Source organism: Calliphora vicina, chromosome 4 (genome assembly GCF_958450345.1).
Source record: "Calliphora vicina chromosome 4, idCalVici1.1, whole genome shotgun sequence".
NCBI lineage: Eukaryota > Metazoa > Arthropoda > Insecta > Diptera > Calliphoridae > Calliphora > Calliphora vicina.
The window spans coordinates 115,196,684-115,221,134 of record NC_088783.1 but is presented as its reverse complement, the minus strand read 5'-3'; the positions used below and the strand labels follow the sequence as shown (position 1 = coordinate 115,221,134).

The 24,451-nt window shown below is 25.7% G+C and overlaps 1 protein-coding gene across 1 annotated transcript in view; it reads right to left on the bottom strand.

The window, feature by feature from the left end:
- The window catches only part of eag (ether a go-go), a 98,634-nt gene that overhangs the window by 2,696 nt on the left and 71,487 nt on the right, over positions 1 to 24,451 (bottom strand). The window contains exons 7-14 of the mRNA XM_065509842.1: positions 20,741 to 20,837; positions 16,496 to 16,842; positions 16,269 to 16,421; positions 16,107 to 16,179; positions 11,938 to 12,137; positions 5,646 to 5,898; positions 5,136 to 5,581; positions 2,231 to 2,524 (exon numbers count right to left, since the gene is read on the bottom strand). Coding sequence (XP_065365914.1) covers positions 2,231 to 2,524; positions 5,136 to 5,581; positions 5,646 to 5,898; positions 11,938 to 12,137; positions 16,107 to 16,179; positions 16,269 to 16,421; positions 16,496 to 16,842; positions 20,741 to 20,837 — 1,863 coding nt within the window. The remainder of the gene's footprint in view (positions 1 to 2,230; positions 2,525 to 5,135; positions 5,582 to 5,645; positions 5,899 to 11,937; positions 12,138 to 16,106; positions 16,180 to 16,268; positions 16,422 to 16,495; positions 16,843 to 20,740; positions 20,838 to 24,451) is intronic.

Below are 24,451 nucleotides of genomic sequence, written 5' to 3'. Positions count from 1 at the left end.
AAAATAAACTGTTCTCACCCTTAAAACTTATAATAGAAGCCACATTTAAGTGTTGTTTTTAAAAAATTGCATTGGACTTTGAAAAATAAAAATTTGAAATACAAATTAAACTCTTCGCATTTAATACAAAACTGTTCCCATCGTAAAATTTGTTTTAAGGCCAAAATATTTTAAAATTGCCAATGAATATAAATAAGCTTTGAAAACGGTAAAATTTTGTACTAAAACAAAACTGTTCCCACTTGGAAATAAACTGTTCCCATCTTAATATTTAGGTTTAGAAGCTATAATCGTTTAAATTGTTTATTACGCTCAAATAAACTTCACACAAGGTTTAATTTGGTAAGATAACAAAACTGTTCCTACTTAAAAATAAACTATTCCCACCTTTAAAACTTAGTTTAGGAACCATATTATTTTAAAATTGCTAGTGAATATAAATAAGCTTTAAAAATGGAAAAATTTTGTTTTAAAATAAAACTGTTCCCACTTGAAAATAAACTGTTCCCATCTTAATATTAAGGTTTAGAAGCTGAAATCGTTTAAAATGTTGACTACGTTCAAATAAACTTTACACAAGGTTTAATTTGGTTAGAAAACAAAACTGTTCCTACTTAAAAATAAACTGTTCCTACCTTTAAAACTTAGTTTAGGAACCATATTTTTTTAAAAATTGCTAGTGAATATAAATAAACTTTAAAAACGGTTAAATTTTGTACTAAAATAAAACTGTTTCCACTTGGAAATAAACAGTTCCCATCTTTATATTTAGCTTTAGAAGCTAAAATCGTTTAGAGTGTTTATTAAGTTCTAATAAACTTCATATAAGGATTAAATGCGTGACATAACAAAACTGTTCCCAGCAAAAAATTAACTGTTCCCACCTCAAATATACAGATTATAATTTATGTTGAAGCTTGATTTCTATTAAATTCAAATAATATTTAAATTTGGATGAAAATTAAACTCTTTCCCTTTTTAAACCACTGTTCCCACTTTGTAATTTTGCTTAAATGGCGGAAATATTTCAAAATTTCTACTGAATTCAAATAAACTTTAAAGAAGTTTTAATTTGGTAACAAAATAAAACTATTCCCAGTTAAAAATAGACTGTTTCCACCTTTAAAATACTGATTGTAATCCATATTTAAGTTTGATTTTTATAAAATTCAATTAATATTTAAATAATTATAATTTTTGTGAGAAAATTTAACTCTTCCCACTTTATAAAAAACTGTTCCCTCTTTCTAATTTTGCTTAAATGGCAAAAATATTTAAATATTTCTACTGATTTCAAATAAACTTTAAAGAAGTTTTAATTTGGTAACCAAATAAAACTGTTCCCATTTAAAAATAAACTGTTCCCACCTTTTGAATATAGTTTCTAATCCATATTTAAGTTTGAATTGTATAAAATTCAATTAACATAGAAATAATTAGAATTTTTGGGTGAATATTTAACTCTTCCCACTTTACAAAAAACTGTTCTCACTTTGAAAATTTGCTTAAGTGGTTGAAATATTTCAAAATTTTTATTGAATTCCAATAAACTTTAAAAAAGCTTTAATTTGGTAACAAAATAAAACTGTTCCCAGTTAAAAATAAACTGTTCCCACCTTTAAAATACAGATTGTTATACATATTTAAGTTTTATTTTTATAAAATACAATTAATTATTAAATCGTTTTAAATTTGGATGCAAATTAAACTCTTTCCTCTTTATAAAAAACTGTTCCCACTTTGAAAATTTGCTTAAATGGTTGAAATTTTTCAAAATTTTTACTGAATTCAAATAAACTTTAAGAAACGTTTAATTTGATAACAAAATAAAACTATTCCCAGTTAAAAATAAACTGTTCCCACCTTTAAAATACAGATTGTTATCCATATTTAAGTTAGAGTTTTATAAAATTCAATTTACATTTAAATAATTAGAATTTTTGTGTGAAAATTTAACTCTTCCCACCCTTATATTTTGTTTTGCAAGCAGAAATCTTGCACTAATTTTTTTTAAGTTCAATTAAATTTAATTCTTCTTTTTAAATTTCCCTTAATTTTCTTTAAAACTAAACATAAAACTTGACTATGTAAACTTATGGCATAATTTAAACTATAAAAACAATAAGACAGTTTTCAAAAACAAAAACTTATAATAGAGTATGTATACCATTTATAAATGTTATCATATATGTAAATGTAAGTAAGTATATAGTATATATAAGTCAATTACTTTATTGCCTTGTCCACCATTACTACTCGAAGTACTACTCTGCCTCGCTTGGGCGGCAGTGCTTTCACGCAGACTTTCGCGGGCACTCAAACTTCTCGAAACGGCTACCTTGGCGCTAGTATCGCTAGCTGAATCGACACTTGAACTACCCAAAAGGCGTCCCCATTTGCTAGCACGTGTACTACGTGCAGATGGTGGACCGGATGAAGGTGATGGAGAGGGTGATGGGGTGGGTGCGGCAGCGGTGGTTAAAATACGGGAATCCTCGGTTAATGTTAATTTGGCAGGTAACTTCTTTTAAATGTTGCCACACAACACAAACAATACATTCATTTATTTATTTAATCATTTTTTAACCAGGGCCAATTTATCAGGTTGGTGATCATGAAAATGATGTTGGTGTGTTAGAAGGGGGGTTGGATGCAGGAAGAGTGTTTAAGTAATATCGATGTTGGGAGAAAGGGAAAATGATAATAAGATTTTAAAGTTGTGTAGTTGTTAGTTTTGTTTGAAATTTTCACACATTTAGCCACATTTAATTGAACATTTATGTTTGAGTGTCATTTTAGTGTTTGTTTGTTAATTATACATTTAGTTTAAATATTTTATTTAGCATTTTAAAAGAAAAAAGACAAAAAAAAGAGACAAGACAACGAGCATAAGTATTGTTTATAATTATTTATATTGTTTAATTATTAGATATATAATTTATATAAAAGAAAAACACATCAAAAACAATAATTTAACAAAATTTAATAAATTTTGTTTAACGCCACCTAAAAATATGCTACAAAATTTTTATTAAATACAAAATAAAAATGTGTGAGTTTGGAAGGTCATGATATGATAGCGAAAATCGAAAATCGTTCTATTTAAATTCGAAATCAGTTTTAATTGGGTTCTACTTCATTTTCAGTTCTGTTCTAGTTCTGTTCTAGTTCTAGTTCTGTTCTAGTTCTAGTTCTAGTTCTAGTTCTGTTCTAGTTCTGTTCTAGTTCTGTTCTAGTTCTGTTCTAGTTCTGTTCTAGTTCTAGTTCTGTTCTAGTTCTGTTCTAGTTCTGTTCTAGTTCTGTTCTAGTTCTGTTCTAGTTCTGTTCTAGTTCTGTTCTAGTTCTGTTCTAGTTCTGTTCTAGTTCTGTTCTAGTTCTGTTCTAGTTCTGTTCTAGTTCTGTTCTAGTTCTGTTCTAGTTCTGTTCTAGTTCTGTTCTAGTTCTGTTCTAGTTCTGTTCTAGGTTCTGTTCTAGGTTCTGTTCTAGGTTCTGTTCTAGGTTCTGTTCTAGGTTCTGTTCTAGGTTCTGTTCTAGGTTCTGTTCTAGTTCTGTTGTAGTTCTGATGTAGTTCTGTTGTAGTTCTGTTGTAGTTCTGTTCTAGTTCTGTTCTAGTTCTGTTCTAATTCTGTTCTAGTTCTGTTCTAGTTCTGTTCTAGTTCTGTTCTAGTTCTGTTGTAGTCCTGTTCTAGTTCTGTTCTAGTTCTGTTCTAGTTCTGTTCTAGTTCTGTTCTAGTTCTGTTCTAGTTCTGTTCTAGTTCTGTTCTAGTTCTGTTCTAGTTCTGTTCTAGTTCTGTTCTAGTTCTGTTCTAGTTCTGTTCTAGTTCTGTTCTAGTTCTGTTCTAGTTCTGTTCTGTTCTAGTTCTGTTCTAGTTCTGTTCTAGTTCTGTTCTAGTTCTGTTCTAGTTCTGTTCTAGTTCTGTTCTAGTTCTGTTCTAGTTCTGTTCTAGTTCTGTTCTAGTTCTGTTCTGTTCTAGTTCTGTTCTAGTTCTGTTCTAGTTCTGTTCTAGTTCTGTTCTAGTTCTGTTCTAGTTCTGTTCTAGTTCTGTTCTAGTTCTGTTCTAGTTCTGTTCTAGTTCTGTTCTAGTTCTGTTCTGTTCTAGTTCTGTTCTAGTTCTGTTCTAGTTCTGTTCTAGTTCTGTTCTAGTTCTGTTCTAGTTCTGTTCTAGTTCTGTTCTAGTTCTGTTCTAGTTCTGTTCTGTTCTAGTTCTGTTCTAGTTCTATTTCTAGTTCTATTTCTAGTTCTGTTCTAGTTCTGTTCTAGGTTCTATTCTAGGTTATGTTCTAGGTTCTGTTCTAGGTTCTGTTCTAGTTCTGTTCTAGTTCTGTTCTAGGTTCTATTCTAGGTTCTGTTCTAGGTTCTGTTCTAGTTCTGTTCTAGTTCTGTTCTAGTTCTGTTCTAGTTCTGTTCTAGTTCTGTTCTAGTTCTGTTCTAGTTCTGTTCTAGTTCTGTTCTAGTTCTGTTCTAGTTCTGTTCTAGGTTCTATTCTAGGTTCTGTTCTAGTTCTGTTCTAGTTCTGTTCTAGTTCTGTTCTAGTTCTGTTCTAGTTCTGTTCTAGTTCTGTTCTAGTTCTGTTCTAGGTTCTATTCTAGGTTCTGTTCTAGTTCTGTTCTAGTTCTGTTCTAGTTCTGTTCTAGTTCTGTTCTAGTTCTGTTCTAGTTCTGTTCTAGTTCTGTTCTAGTTCTGTTCTAGTTCTGTTCTAGTTCTGTTCTAGTTCTGTTCTAGGTTCTCTTCTAGGTTCCGTTCTGAGTCTCTTCTTGTTCACTTTTGAACCCTCCCAACTCACACTGTAAATTTATTAAACAATGAACAAAATCATAATGAAATTTATATTGAAAACAATTAATTACCAAACCTGTGTGAAGCAAATTTTACAACATTTAGTTTGTAAAATCAATTAATTTTTAATTTTAAATGTTGGCAAAACCACTAGAGAACTGAAAATTTAAATACACACACAAAGGGCTAAAACCAAATTAAATAAACTCAAAAATTAACCGCATTATAAACATTTAACAAATTCACAAAAATGTTTCTTTTTTATTTTTTGGTCTAAAACAAATACACACTTACACCAAATTAATTACAACAAATGCCAATGAACAAGAGTCAAGAAGAATAAATTACAACAACCAACCTTATTACGATCCGCATCAATGGTATCGGAACCACCTCCACCAGTTGTGCTGCCTCCGCCGCCCTTTTCAACATCGCTTTGACCGGAGACGGCCTCTTTGGAGCCGGTGGTCACTTGAGGAGTGCGCCGGAATTTGGAAAAGATTTTGCGCACCAGATGATCTTGATTTTGAGGCAATTGTGGCTCGTTTTTACGCCTTTCGGCCAATTCTTTTTCGCGTTTCACATCAGCCACCTTGCGAAAAATCAAACGATGCCTGAGATTGTAAGTGAGCACTAGATTGCGGGCAAAACTGTTAGCAAATGCCGAATAAAAGTCGAGGACTTCGAGTAATTTATCACGTTTGATGGCATGCAAATCACAATAGGTAAGGGCACGCACATTGGCCGCACTCTGGCCAACGGCTGAATCCTTCCAGAATTGGTCACCAAAGACGTCTCCCTTGCCTGTTTTAAAAACAAAAAATTAAATTCCTGGCTCTCTAAGATTTAATTTCATTTTCAAACTCACCCAATATCGCCACAACTTCATCATCCTGTATGACCTCCAGCGATCCCGTCACTATGAAACACAAACTGTCTATACTTTCGCCCGTATGATAGAGTAGATCCCCCGGTGCCGAATGCGACATCATAAAGTGCATGGCCAGCGCTCTTAGACAACCATCCGAGGCAAGACGAAATGCTGGATGCTCGTTAAATACTTTGCGATTTAGATGAACACATATATCAGCCTTCATATCTTTCGGACAATAGTTTAGTACCTGTGAAATGAATTTTGGTTTTTTTTTTTTTTGGATTTTTTGTTTTTATTACTTATGAAGCTGAATTGTGGATGATGTTTGCTTTTTCCAAAAAAAAAAAACTGTCATTAAACTCATATACTTAATTTAATATTGTTTTTAATGTGTCTTGTTTTTTGGGGATTTTTTTTTTTTTTTTGAGGTTAAAAATAATATTAAAGTATTTGTATATTAGTTTGTTGACTCTTAAACACGACACGCAGTTTCTTGATTTGTTAAATGTTAAAGGTCCTGGTCGTTTGAGGAAGTGTCTAAAGTATGAGCAGCAGTAGGAAGAATGGCAAATAATCTAAGACTTCCCTTAGCATGATCTTTCCGAATGAGCTGTGGTTCACTTCAAGACTTAGTTCAGTTCTAGTTCAGGTTCTAGTTCAGGTTCTAGTTCAGGTTCTAGTTCAGGTTCTAGTTCAGTTCTAGTTCAGGTTCTAGTTCAGGTTCTAGTTCAGGTTCGAGTTCAGGTTCTAGTTCAGGTTCTAGTTCAGGTTCTAGTTCAGGTTCTAGTTCAGGTTCTAGTTCAGTTCTAGTTCAGGTTTTAGTTCAGGTTCTAGTTCAAGTTCAGTTCTAGTTCTATTTCAGGTTCTAGTTCAAGTTCTAGTTCAGGTTCAGGTTCAGGTTCTAGTTCAGGTTCTAGTTCAGATTCTAGTTCAGGTTCTAGTTCAGGTCCTAGTTCAGGTTCTAGTTCAGTTCTAGTTCAGGTTCTAGTTCAGGTTCTAGTTCACGTTCTAGTTCAGTTCTAGTTCAGGTTCTAGTTCAGGTTCTAGTTCAGGTTCTAGTTCAGTTCTAGTTCTAGTTCAGGTTCTAGTTCACGTTCTAGTTCAAGTTCAAGTTCTAGTTCAGGTTCTAGTTCAGGTTGTTGTTCAAGTTCTAGTTCTAGTTCAGGTTCTAGTTCAGGTTCTAGTTCAGGTTCTAGTTCAGGTTGTTGTTCAAGTTCTAGTTCAGGTTCTAGTTCAGGTTCTAGTTCAGGTTCTAGTTCAGGTTCTAGTTCAGATCTAGTTCTAGTTCAGTTCTAGTTCTAGTTCAGGTTCTAGTTCACGTTCTAGTTCAAGTTCAAGTTCTAGTTCAGGTTCTAGTTCAGGTTCCAGTTCAGGTTCTAGTTCAGGTTCTAGTTCAGGTTCTTGTTCAAGTTCTAGTTCTAGTTCAGTTCTAGTTCAGTTCTAGTTCAGTTCTAGTTCAGTTCTAGTTCAGTTCTAGTTCAGTTCTAGTTCAGTTCTAGTTCAGTTCTAGTTCAGTTCTAGTTCAGTTCTAGTTCAGTTCTAGTTCAGTTCTAGTTCAGTTCTAGTTCAGTTCTAGTTCAGTTCTAGTTCAGTTCTAGTTCAGTTCTAGTTCAGTTCTAGTTCAGTTCTAGTTCAGTTCTGGTTCAGTTCTGGTTCAGTTCTAGTTCAGTTCTAGTTCAGTTCTAGTTCAGTTCTAGTTCAGTTCTAGTTCAGTTCTAGTTCAGTTCTAGTTCAGTTCTAGTTCAGTTCTAGTTTAGTTCTAGTTCAGTTCTAGTTCAGTTCTAGTTCAGTTCTAGTTCAGTTCTAGTTCAGTTCTAGTTCAGTTCTAGTTCAGTTCTAGTTCAGTTCTAGTTCAGTTTTAGTTCTGTTCTAGTTCTGTTCTAGTTCTGTTCTAGTTCTGTTCTAGTTCTGTTCTAGTTCTGTTCTAGTTCTGTTCTAGTTCTGTTCTAGTTCTGTTCTAGTTCTGTTCTAGTTCTGTTCTAGTTCTGTTCTAGTTCTGTTCTAGTTCTGTTCTAGTTCTGTTCTAGTTCTGTTCTAGTTCTGTTCTAGTTCTGTTCTAGTTCTGTTCTAGTTCTGTTCTAGTTCTGTTCTAGTTCTGTTCTAGTTCTGTTCTAGTTCTGTTCTAGTTCTGTTCTAGTTCTGTTCTAGTTCTGTTCTAGTTCTGTTCTAGTTCTGTTCTAGTTCTGTTCTAGTTCTGTTCTAGTTCTGTTCTAGTTCTGTTCTGTTCTAGTTCTGTTCTAGTTCTGTTCTAGTTCTGTTCTAGTTCTGTTCTAGTTCTGTTCTAGTTCTGTTCTAGTTCTGTTCTAGTTCTGTTCTAGTTCTGTTCTAGTTCTGTTCTAGTTTTGTTCTAGTTCTGTTCTAGTTCTGTTCTAGTTCTGTTCTAGTTCTGTTCTAGTTCTGTTCTAGTTCTGTTCTAGTTCTGTTCTAGTTCTGTTCTAGTTCTGTTCTAGTTCTGTTCTAGTTCTGTTCTAGTTCTGTTCTAGTTCTGTTCTAGTTCTGTTCTAGTTCTGTTCTAGTTCTGTTCTAGTTTTGTTCTAGTTCTGTTCTAGTTCTGTTCTAGTTCTGTTCTAGTTCTGTTCTAGTTCTGTTCTAGTTCTGTTCTAGTTCTGTTCTAGTTCTGTTCTAGTTCTGTTCTAGTTCTGTTCTAGTTCTGTTCTAGTTCTGTTCTAGTTCTGTTCTAGTTCTGTTCTAGTTCTGTTCTAGTTCTGTTCTAGTTCTGTTCTAGTTCTGTTCTAGTTCTGTTCTAGTTCTGTTCTAGTTCTGTTCTAGTTCTGTTCTAGTTCAGTTCTAGTTCAGTTCTAGTTCAGTTCTAGTTCAGTTCTAGTTCAGTTCTAGTTCAGTTCTAGTTCAGTTCTAGTTCAGTTCTAATTCAGTTCTAGTTCAGTTCTAGTTCAGTTCTAGTTCGGATCTAGTTTTTAATTTCGATCTGTTTTAATTCCTCTCCCTCCTGTCGCTGCTCATACCTTGTGATCTTGTCATAGTCTAGTCTCTACTACTCGCATTTTGTTATTTTGTAAGAGGCACAAACTATAGTCATCGAAAATGGTATAAAGGCAGTGTTTAGTTTTGTTTAATATGAAAATAGAAAATTTCAATTACTTGCACTAACACTTATTAGATATTTTAGAATCTCAATATTTATTTTTAAACCAAATCTTATATTTCCCATAAACAACTATCGCATGTGAATTAAACGAATGGGTTTTCGTTCGATATATGAGCAAAATAATTTGGTTTAAAATTTCATCTAATAGCAAAAATTTGACGGACGCTTTTCGTATTGACACGGATTTAGACTAACGAAATGAAGTAGGACAATCTAGCACACACTACCTAGAAATGAAATGTTTAGCTCTTTTACCTTGTTATTTTGGTAGGAGAGAAAGAAGAGAAAAAAATAAGAAAAACGGAAATAGAAAGAGAGAAATTATGATGAAAATAATCAAAATGTGAAAAATAGTGAACAGAAATTTAAATTAAAAAAAGCTAAATATGATTAAGTTAAGAAAAGCTTTAGAATGCAGACAAAAATTAATTAGAATTATAAATTAGTTAAAAGCAAGAGAAGAAAACATAGGTGATTATAAATAAAAGCTTTGAAAGTTTAAAGCTGTAAAAATAACTACAAGTTTAAAGAATTTAAAAGCTATAGAAGTGAGTAATAAGTAAAAGCTTTAATGAGGCAAATATATGATAAACAAAGTTTCTAAAAAGCCAAGGGAATAAGAAAGAGCTTAATGAAATTTTACAAAAAAAAAAAAAAAAAAAAAAATATTAAAAACAAAAATGTTAATACAAAAAGCTTTTTTTATGATTTTATTTTTCCAAAGCTTTTGGACAAAATAAGCTTTATTTTTTATTAATAACAAAAGTTTTTTAATGTTTAAAAACAAAAATATATATAAATTGAAGGAAATCTAATTTTTTATAAAAAGCTTTAAAAGCTTTTTAGAAATTAACATTTGAAAAGTATGACAAATTACTGAAATGTGAATACTTAAGAACAATTTTGAAATTATTAGGTAAAAAAAGCTTAATTTTAAAGGAAATCTAATTTTTGTATAAAAAGCTTTAAAAGCTTTTTTGAAATTAGTATGAAATTAAATAGCCAGCATTTGAAAAGTATAAAAAATTACTGAAATGTGAATACTTAAGAACAATTTTGAAGTTTTTAGTTAGTAAACATGTGTTTTTATAAATAATATTTTAAAAGCTTTAAAAAAGTTTTTGCAAAATTTCATAAAATTTCAATATAAAAATCCTGAGTTGCTAATGGACTTTGAAAATTCAAAATTTTTTTGCAAAAAGCTTTTAAATTTTCAACTTTGTGAAAAAGCTTTTTATAAAAAATTTATTTTCAAACATCTTAAGTTGTAATGAAGTGGATTTTGTGATTTATAATATTCAAAATTCACACAAAAAGCTTTTAGTTCTACAATTTTTGAAAAAGCTTTTAGCAAGCTTATTGACAAATTTTAGAAATGCTATAGCAAATCAATTGTTTTTTGTATTTATAAAATTAAAATCGCATACAAAAAGCTTTTGTAAGCATTTTATATAAAAAGCTTTAATTATGTGTTAAAATAAAAAAAGCTTTTATTGTGTAAAATAATAAAAAATAGGATTTATACAAATTTTAATAGAATTTTGAAAATAAAATTTTTTAAAATTTTATTTTATTGAAAAGCTTTGGAAGGCTCTTTTTATTACTTAAAAATTATATAGAATTCTGAAAATTAAAAAAATGGAAAAAAAGCTTTTCAAAAGCTCTGATGGTAAATTAATAATTTTTTTTAGTAAGAATTTTATGAATTTTAATAGAATTTTGAAAAAAGCTTTTGTTGGCTCTTTTGTATTAAAAGCTTTTGAATGCTCTTAATGTATTTTTGTTAAAATAAACTTTTTTATTACTTAAAAATAAAGAATTGACATAAAAAGCTTTAATAGTTTCTTAAAAAAAAGCTTTTGTAGTAAAAAGAGCTTTATAAATTAAAAAAAAATTTAATCAAATTTTGAAAATATGTATAAGGTTGTACAGAAAAAGTTTTTAAATTTTATTTTATTTAAAAGCTTTAAAAAGCTCTTAATGTATTTTTGTTAAAATAAACTTTTTTTATTACTTAAATCTTAAAACAAATTCTGAAAATTTAAATATTTACATAAAAAGCTTTAATATTTTATTATTTTAAAAAGCTTTCAAAAAGCTCTTAAAATAAACTTTTTCTGAAAATGTAAGTATTTACATAAAAAGCTTTAATATTTTATTATATTAAAAAGCTTTCAAAAAGCTTTTGGTATAATTTATAACAAAAAAAACTTTAATAGAATTTGTAAAATTAAAAACTTTATATAAAAAGCTTAAATATTTTATTATATATAAAAGCTCTTGGTATAATTTTGTATGAAAAAGCTTTTTGGTAGATAAAAACATTAATAAAATTAAAAGTTTTAAATATGTGTTCAATTAAAAAAATTTTGCAAAAGCTTTAAATAAAAAAGCTGAAATAAAAATCTTAAAATTAAAATGTTTAATTATTATATAAAAGCTTTAAATTTATTTATTTATAATTATAGAAAATAAAAATAAAATTGAAAAATTAAAAATGTTAGGAAAATTAAACTTTCTAAGATTTAAGGAAATAGAAATGGATTTTATTAAATGAATTAAAGCATAAAAAAACCTATTAAATGAAGGTTTGTTTAAACAAGTTTACACTAAGCTTTCTAGCAAAGCTTTTGTTTACAGTTAATAAAAATGATGTCTTTGAAAAGCAATGAAAAGCTTTAAAAAGCTTTATTTTTATTTTAATTATGATAATATATAAATTCGAGTAAAATGACCTTATTTTTCAATGTTTTAATGCCTAAATACTTGATGACTTTATAGGACAAATTGACAAATTATTTGTTTGTTAAAGCTTTGCTAAAGTGTATATACAACTGCGTGTTGAGTTTCGATGAGTTTTATAAAGTATTTTGTGGAAATGATTTGTATGTTTTAAAGTGTTTGGTTTTTTTTTTATTGTAAAAATGAGTTTGAAGTTTAAGAAAAATTTATTAAAACTACTTATTATTAGATTTTTTTATATAAATATTAAAGAAATATGAAAAAGCTTTTTATTAGAAAAAGTGCTTAAATTTATTAAAGCTTTAATATTATGGAAATTTATATATAAATTACATTTGTTTGTTATATTATTTTGCCAGTTAAAAGGTCCGTCCGTCCGTTTGTTTGTTTGTTTTGAAATTGTAATTTATATTATTAAGGATAAGTTTGGCTACTTACCTTTTCCGTATCTAAGCCTTTGGTCATGGCCCACGTGGATACCACATAATCCATAACACGTTCACTTAAGGCCTTCGGCACCTCGTGCAATTTCATAAATTCACGTACATTATTGAGCATATCATGATATTTAGCCGTGGCCGAGGTCATCTGTTGTATGATGGTGGTGACATGACCAAATATAGTGGCATAAAGCAGAGCTGTTTATTTATTTTGGAATAAAATTATAAATGAAATTTTTATAAAACATTTGCATTATCTATAACATTAGTGGGCTGTTTATGGTAAATTTTATTCTGCAATAAAGTTTATTATGGACTTTTCTATAGCACTACCTAGTTTTATTATTGAGATGAGCTTAAATTAATAAAAAAAATACTTAAATTGTAGAATACTACGCGAGCTAGAACAGTAATAATTGCTTTAATCCACTCATTTATTATGAAAATTGTGGGAGTTTTCCTTAAGTTTCAAAGTTTCAAAGAAAAGCTTTAAAAAAGCTTTTTTAAAACTCATAAATAATAAAAATTTAATGAAAATAATAAAAATCTAAAGAAAATAAAAATTATTGACAAAAATTATTGATTAAATGAAAAAGCTTTTTCAAAGTTTCAAAGAAAAGCTTTAAAAAAACTTTTTTAAAACTCATAAATAATAAAAATATCAATGAAAATAAAAAAATAAAAATTATTGACAAAAAGATTTTAATTAAATGAAAAAGCTTTTTCATAGTTTCAAAGAAAAGCTTTAAAAAAGCTTTTTTAAAACCCATAAATAATAAAAATTTCAATGAAAATAATAAAAACCTAAAGAAAATAAAAATTATTGTCAAAAAGCTTTTAGCTAAATGAAAAAGCTTTTTCAAAAATCAAAGAAAGGCTTTAAAAATTATTTTAAAAAGTGGTTTTGAAATAGCTTTTTCATTTTATTAATTTTATTGTTAATTTTTTATTATTTAGAAGTTTTAAAAAATCATTTTTAAAGCTTTTCTTTGAAACTTTGAAAAAGCATTTTCATTTAATTAAAAGCTTTTTGTCAATAATTTTTATTTTTTTTACTTACATTGATATTTTTATTATTTATGAGTTCTTAAAAAGCTAAAAATAAGCTTTTAAGATAATTGCTCAAAAATGTTTAATGAAATTGAGAAAGCTATCCAAAAAATATTTTCACTTTCTTTTATATAATCAATAAAGCTTTTAAAACGCAAATTAAAGCTTTAAAAAGCTACTTTATACAAAATCTTATAGGAAATTAAAAAAAAACTTTATTTAAACCCTAATTAAGGAGCATATTCAAAAAAAATTTAAAAATTTTAAAACTTTTTATAAAAGCTTTTAGGAAATTTAATAAACTTTTATTTGGAAAGTTGAAAAAATCAAGCATGAATACTATAACATTAATATCTTACATTATTTTCAATGAAAACAAAGAATTTTCAAAATTTATAATAAAAGCTTTTGCGAAATATCAAAAGCTTTCATATAAATAGCAGCAATAAATTATAAATACCCTTGAAAAGGAATACTATAATATTTTTTATAATTTTTAAGCTTTAGTATGATCCCCAACGATAGCTTGAGAACGTTTTTATAAAAATACAAAATTTTGGAAAATTAATAAAAGCTTTTTTCTCAAAAAATAAAAACTTTTTCCCAAAAGCTTTCACATTTCTGTTGCTAATTTTAAAAACGCAATTATTATAAAAAATTCACTGAAATTTTGCTTTAAAAGCAATTGTTAATGAAAAGCTTTTTCATATTCCTTAAAGCTTTTAGGGACATTGTGTGCAAATTCTGTTTTTGTTTTAAACTGTTTCATATTTATAAAAAAAAATTGGTGAAAATATTAATTTTATAAAAATTTATGAAAAAGCTTTTTTAAAATTTTTGAAAGCTTTGAAAAAAATTTTCATAAAAAATCCAAAACCAAAATTTTAAAACAAAAGAATTGATTAATTTAATAAATTTTAAATTCTTGAAGGAAATTTTTTATAAAAAATAATAATTTTTAATTTTGAAAAAGCTTTTTTATTGAAAAAAGATTTTGGTTGATTTCTTAAATTACTTTCTAAAAATAAAACAATTACTAAGTTTATAAAACTTTTGTAGCTTTTTGTTTACATTTAATGAATCATGGAAAGCTTTTTTTAATTCTAAAGCTTTTTCTCTAAGTAGCAAATCATTGAAAGCTTTATTAATTTGAAAGTCTTTTGTAGATATCTAAACTACAAAACATAGAATGCTTTTTTTCTCAAATTTTACGATTAACCGAAAACTTTTAATGATTTTTACAAAGAATTGTTAAATGTAAGAGTTTAATTAATATAAAAAAAACTTGGTAATAAGCTTTAAGCTTTTTTTAATTTAATGAAGAACTAACTTAAGCATTTATTAAAACATAAAAAAAATACTGTAGAAAATTAAAAATGAGAAAAACTACAACAATTTGTTTAGGTTTGTTTAGCAATTATTAGTTCTAGCGGGCGTTACATAAAGAAATATGCGCTTGGAGGGTTAAAGGGAAACTGTTATAATAAAAAATATATTGAAAAATAAAAGTGTTATACTTTTTTTATACCTTATTTTGATTAAAAATAAATGTGCAGAAATTGTTATACTTGATATTTTAACTGTTATACTAAATTAAAATTGAAAAAAATCAAGGTTAACATAAACTGTTATACTAGAAATAAAAGATAACTAAATACAAAAAACTGTTATACTCGATATATTAACTGTTATACTAACGAAAATATATAGTGAATCAAGGTTTTCAATAAGTTTTCATAAACTAAAACTGTTATACTAAATATAAAAAATGTTATACTCCTTATATTAACTGTTATACTAACTGAAATTGTTAGTAAATCGAGGTCTACAATAATTTTTCATTAACTTAAACTCTTATACTAGAAATAAAAACTGTTATACTCCACATTTTATCTGATATACTAAATGAAATTGATAGTAAATCAAGATTAAGAATAAGCTTGCATAAACAAAAACTGTTATACTTAAAATAAAAACTGTTATACTGTGCTTAAAAACTCGTATACACCATATAATAACTGTTATATTAAAGGAGTGAATCCAGTTTTTATAAATTGAAACTGTTATACTAAAAATAAAAACTGTTATACTCGTTATATTAACTGTTATACTAACTGAAATTGTTAGTAAATCAAGGTTTTCAATAATTTTTCATTAACTTAAACTGTTATACTAGAAATAAAAACTGTTATACTTAGTATAAAACTGTTATACTGCAAATTTTATCTGATATACTAAATGAAATTGATAGTAAATCAAGGTTAAGAATAAGGTTGCATCAACAAAAACTGTTATACTTAAAATAAAAACTGTTATACTGTGCTTAAAAACTCGTATACACACCCTAATAACTGTTATATTAAAGGAGTGAATCCAGTTTTCATAAATTGAAACTGTTATACTAAAAATAAAAACTGTTATACTCGATATATTAACTGTTATACTAACTGATATTGTTGGCATACAATAAGGTTTCATAAACAAGAACTGTTATACTAAAAATAAAAACATTTAAACTGGGATTAAAAACTCGTATACTCTCTAAAATAACTGTTATACTAACGTTTTTCAATAAGGTTTTATAAACAAAAACTGTTACAATAAAAAAAATCTGTTATACTAGATACCTAACTGTTATACTCCTTATTATAACTTTTATACTAATTGAAATTGTGGTAAATCAAGGTTTACTGCAAATTTTCATAAACAGAAACTATTATTCAAGAAATAAACTGTTATACTTGAAATTTTAACTGTTTTACTAACTGAAACTGTTATACTAGAAATAAAACTGTTATACTGATTTCAAAAACTGTTATACTTCTTATATTAACTGAATTTGTTGAAGATTTTGAATTTCCAAAACTGTTATACTCTTATACTAACTGTTATACTTAAGTTTTTTTCATTTTTTTAGATACTTTTATAACTAAAATACTTAAGATAAACTGTTATACTTATTATTTCCAAGCGCATATCTCAAATTATGCTATTCTTTCGTTCACTACCAAAGGCGTTACAAAAATAGCACTTTAGCATTAACTATTGAACTGTTATATATACAAAAAACTATATATAAAAATGACGAGGCAACGGAACGTGTTAAAAACACAGCACCTGCAATTATCATCATGCAGATGGTGAACACCTTCTCGTTGTCCGTCTCCGCGGCGACATTTCCAAACCCCACCTAAAACAAAATAATACAAAATTTTTTTAAAAAAAATGAGAAAATATCAAATCAAACGGATTTAGATCATAAATTCCATTATAGCTTACCGAGGTCATGCAAGTCATGGTAAAATACAAAGCTGTCACATACATACTCTTGCGTGAAGGACCATTTATCAGTTCTGTGGAATCATTATTATAAATATAGGAATAGGGGGACTGTGTAACATTCGCCAACTTCCAAAGCCAGCTATATTGGATCTATATAAAAGAAAAACATTTCAAATATTTTTCTTATTTTTAAAATATCATAAAAAAAAATTTCTTTCAATTACCCCATTATCCGCATCAGTCCGTCCTATGGAATACCATATGCAGGCCAACCAATGGGCCACCAACATATAGAAACACAACAATAGTATCAGCATGGCGGCACCATATTCCAAATAACGATCTAGTTTGCGTACCACCCGGCCCAAACGCAACAGACGCACAACTTTTAAAGCACTGAACAGGGAACCGATGCCATCCTCGTCGCGATCGAAGGCATTGAAGACATCGTATGGCAGGCAACTGAGCAAATCGATGATGAACCATGACTTTAAATAATTCATACGTATCACTTTCGGATCGCTAACTACTTCGCCGCCGGGGCCCACGAAAGTGGTGTGGAAATTTAAAACTGGAGGGAAAAGAGTGCAGAGAAATGGTGAGATTTAAAGATGTTAAATGTTTTATAAAAAACTGTTATACTGTATAAATAAAGTGTTATACTGGAAATAACAACTGTTATACTCATTTATGAACTGTTTTATAAAGGTATTCAATAAGGTTTCATAAACAAAAACTGTTATACTAAAAATAAAAACTGTTATACTGTTTTTATAAACTGTTATACTCCTTATTTTAACTGTTATACTAATTTCAATTCATAGTAAATCAAGGTTTTCAATAAGTTTTCATAAACAGAAACTGTTATACTAAAAATAAAAACTGTTATACTGTTTTTATAAACTGTTATACTCCTTATTTTAACTGTTATACTAATTGCAATTCATATTAAATCAAGGTTTTCAATTAGTTTTCATGAACAGAAACTGTTATACTAAAAATAAAAACTGTTATACTGGATATTTTAACTCTTATAGTAATTAAATTTATAGAAAATCAACCTAGTTAATGAAGTTTAATTACCTCAAACTGTTATACAAGAAACAAGAAGTGTTATACTGTTTTCAAAAACTGTTATACATTAATTTTTAACTGTTATACTAACTGAAATTGAAAGAAAATCAAGTTTTTCAAAGAGTTTTCATTAGATAAAACTGTTATACTAAATACAAAAACAGTTATACTCCATATATTAACTGTTATACTAACGAAAATTTATAGTAAATCAAGGTTTTCAATAAGCTATCATAAATAGAAACTGTTATACTAAAAATAAAACTGTTATACAGTATTTAAGAACAGTTATACTCCACAATTTAACTGTTATACAAACGGAAATTGATGGTGAATCCAGGTTTTTAATAAAGATGTGTCAACAAAAACTGTTATACTAAAAATAAAACTGTTATATTAATTATGAAACTCTTATACTTTTTGTAGTAAGTGTTATATTAACTGAATTTGGTATTAAATAAAGGGTTTCACTAAGATTTCATAAGCAAAAACTATTGTACTAAAAATAAGTTCTGTTATACTGTTTACGAAAACTGTTATACTTGAAATTTCAACTGTTATACTAACTGAAATTTGTAGTAAATCAATATTTTCTATAAGGTTTCATTACTGAAAACTGTTATACTCTAAATAATACTATGTTATACTAAAAATAAAACTGTTATATTAACTATGAAACTCTTATACTCCTTATAGTAACTGTTATATTAACTGAATTTGGTATTAAATAAAGGGTTTCTCTAAGATTTCATAAGCAAAAACTGTTATACTAAAAATAAATTCTCTTATGCTGTTTACGAAAACTGTTATACTTGAAATTTAAACTGTTATACTAACTGAAATTTGTAGTAAATCAAGGTTTTCAACAAGGTTTCATTACTGAAAACTGTTATACTATAAATAAAAACTATTATGCTGTTTTTTAAAACTGTTATACTTGATATTTTAACTGTTATACTAACTGAAATTTATAATAAATTAATGTTTTCAATAAGGTTTGATTACTAAAAACTGTTATACTGAAAAAAAGAACTAGTATACTGTTTCTTAAAACTGTTATACTTGATATTTTAACTGTTATACTAACTTAAATTTATGGTAATTCAAGATTTTAATAGTGTTTCTTAAACAAAAACTGTTATACAAGAAATACAAACTATTATACTGTTTTCAGAAACTGTTATACTGCCTATACTAACTGTTATACTGGCTAAATTTTATGGTAAATCCAGGATTTCAATAAGGAATGATTACATAAAATTGTTATACTAAGAAATAAAACTGTTATACTGTGTATACAAACTGTTATACTCGATATTTTAACTGTTATACTTACTGAAACTGCTATTTAATTAAGGTTTTTAATAAGGTTTCATAAAAAAACTGTTATACTTTTTTTAGAAACTGTTATACTCCTTATTTTAACTGTTATACTAATTTCAATTCATAGTAAATCAAGGTTTTCAATAAGGTTTCATAAAGAAAACTGTTATAATAAAAATAAAAACTATTATACTGTTTTTATAAACTGTTATACTTCTTATTTTAACTGTTATACTAATTGTAATTCATAGTAAATCAAGGTTTTCAATAAAGTTTCATACAAAAATCTGTTATACTAAAAATAAAAACTGTTATACTGTTTTTATAAACTGTTATACTCCTTATTTTAACTGTTATAATAATTTCAATTCATAGTAAATCAAGGTTTTCAATAAGGTTTCATAAAGAAAACTGTTATAATAAAAATAAAAACTGTTATACTGTTTTTATAAACTGTTATACTCCTTATTTTAACTGTTATACTAATTGTAATTCATAGTAAATCAAGGTTTTCAATAAAGTTTCATAAAAAGAAACTGTTATACTAAAAATAAAAACTGTTATACTGTTTTTATAAACTGTTACACTCCTTATTTTAACTGTTATACTAATTTAAATTCATAGTAAATCAAGGTTTTTAATAAAGTTTCATAAACAGAAACTGTTATACTAAAAATAAAAACTTTTATACTGTTTTTAGAAACTGTTATACTGCTTATTTTAATTGTTATACAAATTGCAATTCATAGTAAATTATGGTTTTCAATAAGGTTTCATACACAGAAACCGTTATACTAAAAACGAAAACTGTTATACTGTTTTTATAAACTGTTATACTGCTTATTTTAACTGTTATACTAATTTCAATTCATAGTAAATCATGGTTTTCTATAAAGTTTCATACAAAAATCTGTTATACTAAAAATAAAAACTTTTATACTTTTTTATAAACTGTTATACTCCTTATTTTAACTGTTATACTAATTGAAATGCATAGTAAATCATGATTATCAATAAGGATTCATAAAAAAACTGTTATATAAGAAGTAAAAAACTGTTATACTCCTTATTTTAACTGTTATACTAACAAAAATTTATGATAAATATTGCTTTGTAATAAGGTTTCATAAAAAAATAAGTTTTACTTAATATAAAAACTGTTATACTGGTAATAAATATTGTTATACTTGACATTTTAACTGTTATACTAACTAAAATTTATAATAAATTAAGGTTTTCTATAAAGTAACTTAAAGAAAAACTGTTATACTGCACATTTTAATGGTTATACTATCTCATAATGATGGTATAACATAAATTTAATTGCTTTTTAATATATTAAACTGTTATACTGTAAAAAATAACTGTTATACTGTACTCAAAAACTGTTATACTCGACATTTTATTTGTTATTTTTATTGAAATCGATTGTATTTTAAGGTTTTCGCTAACTTAATGTATATTTCACATTTTATTTATAAAAAAAACTGTTATACTCACAACTTTTTTTAACATAAATTTAAATCTAGAATATTTATTTGAATATATTTGTTATATTAAATATGAATTTTATTCATATTCTCTTTACTCACGTTTCCTACTTAAAAATTATGTATTTTTTTTCATTTTACACTGGCAAACTATCAACTAACTCTCTTATTATATTAAGTCAACTGCGAATATTTGTTTAATAAAATATGCATACAGTGTTATAAACTTAATAAAAAAAAATATAACAAAAAAACAGAGTGTCTGTATAATAAAAAAAAAAAAAACTAGAAACGAGCAAAAATATGAATTTATGCATAAATCAATTTTGAAAAGTTAAAAAGTGAAGAGTGCAGCTAAAACGTGTCTATTTAAAACAGAAAAAAAGAAAATCAGCTGTAGCATTACTTCTAGCTGTCACTGCAACAACTGCAGTGCAAGTAGAAATAACTAGGTTTATCATAACTTGACATCACACAACATAATAAATAGTTAAAGTCAAGAGTATTTTTACAATTTGGGTATAGAAATATGAGAATATCTAAGGAATACAACTGTAACACAATGTTAGAAAATATACTTACCAATATCAATAAAGAATATAACATCTACAATTGAATCAACAACAAGTAATGAAACGTCTTCTGAGGTTTTATTTTTAAAAGCTACATTATATGGCACCTGTAAAGAACAAAACAATGATGAATAATATGCTAAAATATGTCTGAGAGATATTAAGGAAAAAGGAAATAACACTTGCTTCATACAATCAGTTGAAGTAAAACTTGAGTTGAAAATTTAGTTCCAAAAGGATTAAAACTTAATAACACCAGGTGTGCAATTAACATATGTATGCTCAATTGCAAATATTTTGTAAAGACCCTAAGATATCAACCAGCAAAGTAAGCATAAACAGAGTAGTGCAGGCTTTCAGACAGGCAAGGACATGACAAATCATGTTCAATCTAAACATGCCATTTTGCTAACTTTGGTTGCCTCACCCCTGCTCGTAATTACATTGCATGTTTCATCCTTAACGTCTTCTCTCTCATCTACTTTATGATTAGATATCTTAAGTAGAAAAGTAAGAGGGTTTAGAAAATCTAATAAGGTACACATACATATTTTCCATTGAGTATGAATTCCTATGCCCCATGTATGTATTTGTTTAATATTTAAGTAGTCTTCGAGTGGCATTTCTAAGTGCATTTTAAGTATTTTGTTTAGAGGCATAAGCAGTTTACACACTAGACTAAGAGTAGGTGTAAGGAAAATAGAAAAAAAATCTAAAACAATAAAGGAAAACTGATAAACAAGTTTAAAGAGTTTGTTACTAAGGGCATTAATTCATATTTTTAGGAAATTCTAATAAAGCTTTTTCATTCAATTGAAAGCTTTTCAGAAAATTTGCTACAAAATTTTCAAAATTTATAAAACATTAATAAACTTTTTATTTAAAAAAAGAAAAATATTCCAAAAAAAGCTTTAAAAAAATTTTTCAAGCTTTTAAAATATTTATAAAAGCTTTTTTTTAAATATTTAAAAAATGCTTCTAAATGACCTAATTTATATAGATATTAATATTTTTTGAAAAATTTTACAATCTGTACAAAATATTTCCAAAAGCTTTTAGATTTTTTTTAAAAAAGCTTTTTTCTTAAACTACTTTAATAACAAAAATTTTGAAAATTATATAATATTTTCATTAAGTTTCTAATATTTAAACATTTCTAAAATTTTTTTTCAAAAATTGCATTTTTCAAAAAATTTCTTGAAAGCTTTTTTTTAAAAAATTTATCCAAAATGAAAAATTTTATAAAACATAACAATATTATTCTGTGCTATTTTAAACCTTTAGATATTTTTAGAAAGAAAAATGTTTTTTCTAAACAAAATTCTTTTAAGCTTTTCAGAACAGCCCAAAGCTTTTCTTAAATTTTGTAAATATTTTGAGATATGAACATTTTTGTGATCATAAAGACATTAGAAATTTATTTTTAAATAAAAAAGTTTTTTTTAAAAAAAAAAATTTAAGTTCTTCAGATTTAAATAAATTTTATGAAAAGCTTTTTTTTACAAAAAATTTTTTTAGCAAATTTTTTTTCCTTAAATTTTAAATATTTAATAAATTTTAGAGAATTTTATCAAAAAAAGCTTTTTTTTAAAAAAAATACTTTAAATTTTATGAAAAAGCTTTTTTTTACAAACATTTTTTTTAGCAAATTTTTTTTTCCTTAAATTTTAAATATTTTATAATTTTTAGAGAATTTTATCAAAAAAAGCTTTTTTTTAAAAAAAATACTTTAAAGCTTTTTTGAAAATATAACCAAAATCATTACTTTTAAAACATAAACAAAGATATTTTGTTATATAAATGGCTTTGGAACTTAAACTAATCAAAAATTAGCACTTTAGGCTAAATTTCTTTAAAAAATTCCTTAAAGCTTTTTCTAAATTTTGTAAAAATCTCAGAAATTACCTTTTCTGTGTTTATATTTAAATGCAAAATTTTCATAAAAGATTTTTTAAGAAAATTTTGCTAAATTGTTTAATATTTTCAATAATAAATTAAAACTTCAAGAATTTCTATAAAATATTCATAAAAGCTTTATTGAAATAGCTTTTTTTTATTAAAATTACTATTATAACTAATTTGTGGCAAACTGTTTTATATTTCATGTAAATCTTTAATATAGAAATATTTTTAGAAAAAAAATAACTAAAAAGCTTTTTTTCAATAAAATATTTTAAAACTTTTTAGTAAATTTAAAGCTTTTGTGAATTTTTTTTTAAAAAATTTATTAATATGACTTTGTTTGAGTAGATATTTAAGTTTTTTTGAAAAATTAAGGAATATCTTTAAAATTTTTAAAAAAGCTTTAAGATTTATGAAAAAGCTTTGTGATTAAACTTAATTTAATAACAACATTTAAGAAAATATTATATAGTTTTTAGATATTTAACTGTTTTATGTCTAAAAACTATATAATATTTTCTTAAATGTTGTTATTAAATTAAGTTTAATCAAAAAGCTTTTTCATAAATCTTAAAGCTTTTGTAAAAATTTTGAAGAAATTCCTAATTTAACAAAAATTATTATTGTTACAAAGTTAATTAGTTAAGTTTTGTTATATTTAAGGGCTTTCAAGCAAAAAACCTTTTTTCAATAAGAATTTCTTCTAAGCTTTTAAGCCAACCTTAAAGCTTTTGTGATTTTTTTTTTTAAAAAAATTATTAATATGTCTTTGTTTGAGTAGTTATTTAAGTTTTTTTGAAAAATTAAGGAATTTCTTCAAAATTTTTACAAAAGCTTTAAGATTTATGAAAAAGCTTTTTGATTAAACTTAATTTAATAACAACATTTAAGAAAATATTATATAGTTTTTAGATATTTAATTGTCTTCTGAAAAAATTAAGAATTTATACAAAATTTTTGTAAAAGCTTTAGGTTTTCTGAAAAAGCTTTTTCATTGAAATAACTTAATTAATTAAATTTTAAAGTAAATTGTTTAATATTTTCACATAAATTTTTAATATTCATATAAACATTTTAAGAAAAAAGCTTTTTTAGCTAAATGTCATATAAGCTTTTTAAACATTTTTAAAGCTTTTGTAAAAATGTTAACAAAATTCTTATATATAACCATTTTGCTAAAGATATTTAATTGTTATTTCAAAATTAAGCAATTTTTATTAAATTTTCACAAAAGCTTTAAATTTTGAAAAAAAGCTTTTTTATTAGAATTGCTTAAAAATTAAAAGTTCTGAAACTTATGCCAAAATTTATTATTTTTTTTCCAAAAACAAATTTTTTTTTCTAAAAATTGACTTTATTAAAAAAAAACTTTTTAAAAAAATATTTTTTTTTGGAAAATTTATAGTTTTGTAACTTTTTTAAATTTTAAGCTAAAAGCTTTTGTAAAAATGTTAACAAAATTCTTATATATAACCATTTTGCTGTAAATATTTAATTGTTATTTCAAAATTAAGCAATTTTTACTAAATTTTCACAAAAGCTTTAAATTTTGAAAAAAAAGCTTTTTTATTAAAATTGCTTAAAAATTAAAATATTACAAAACTATTGATGAAGTTATGAAACTTATTAACATATAAATATTTTTACAAATTTTTTTTTCTAAAAATGGATTTTATTAAAAAAAATTCTTAAAGCTTTTTTTAAAAAAATATTTTTTTTGGAAAAAAAATAATAAATTTAGGCAAATTTATTAGTTTTGTAACTTAAGTTCTTTTAAAACAAATTTTGTAGTAAAATAAATTTTTTTTTAAAAAATTTT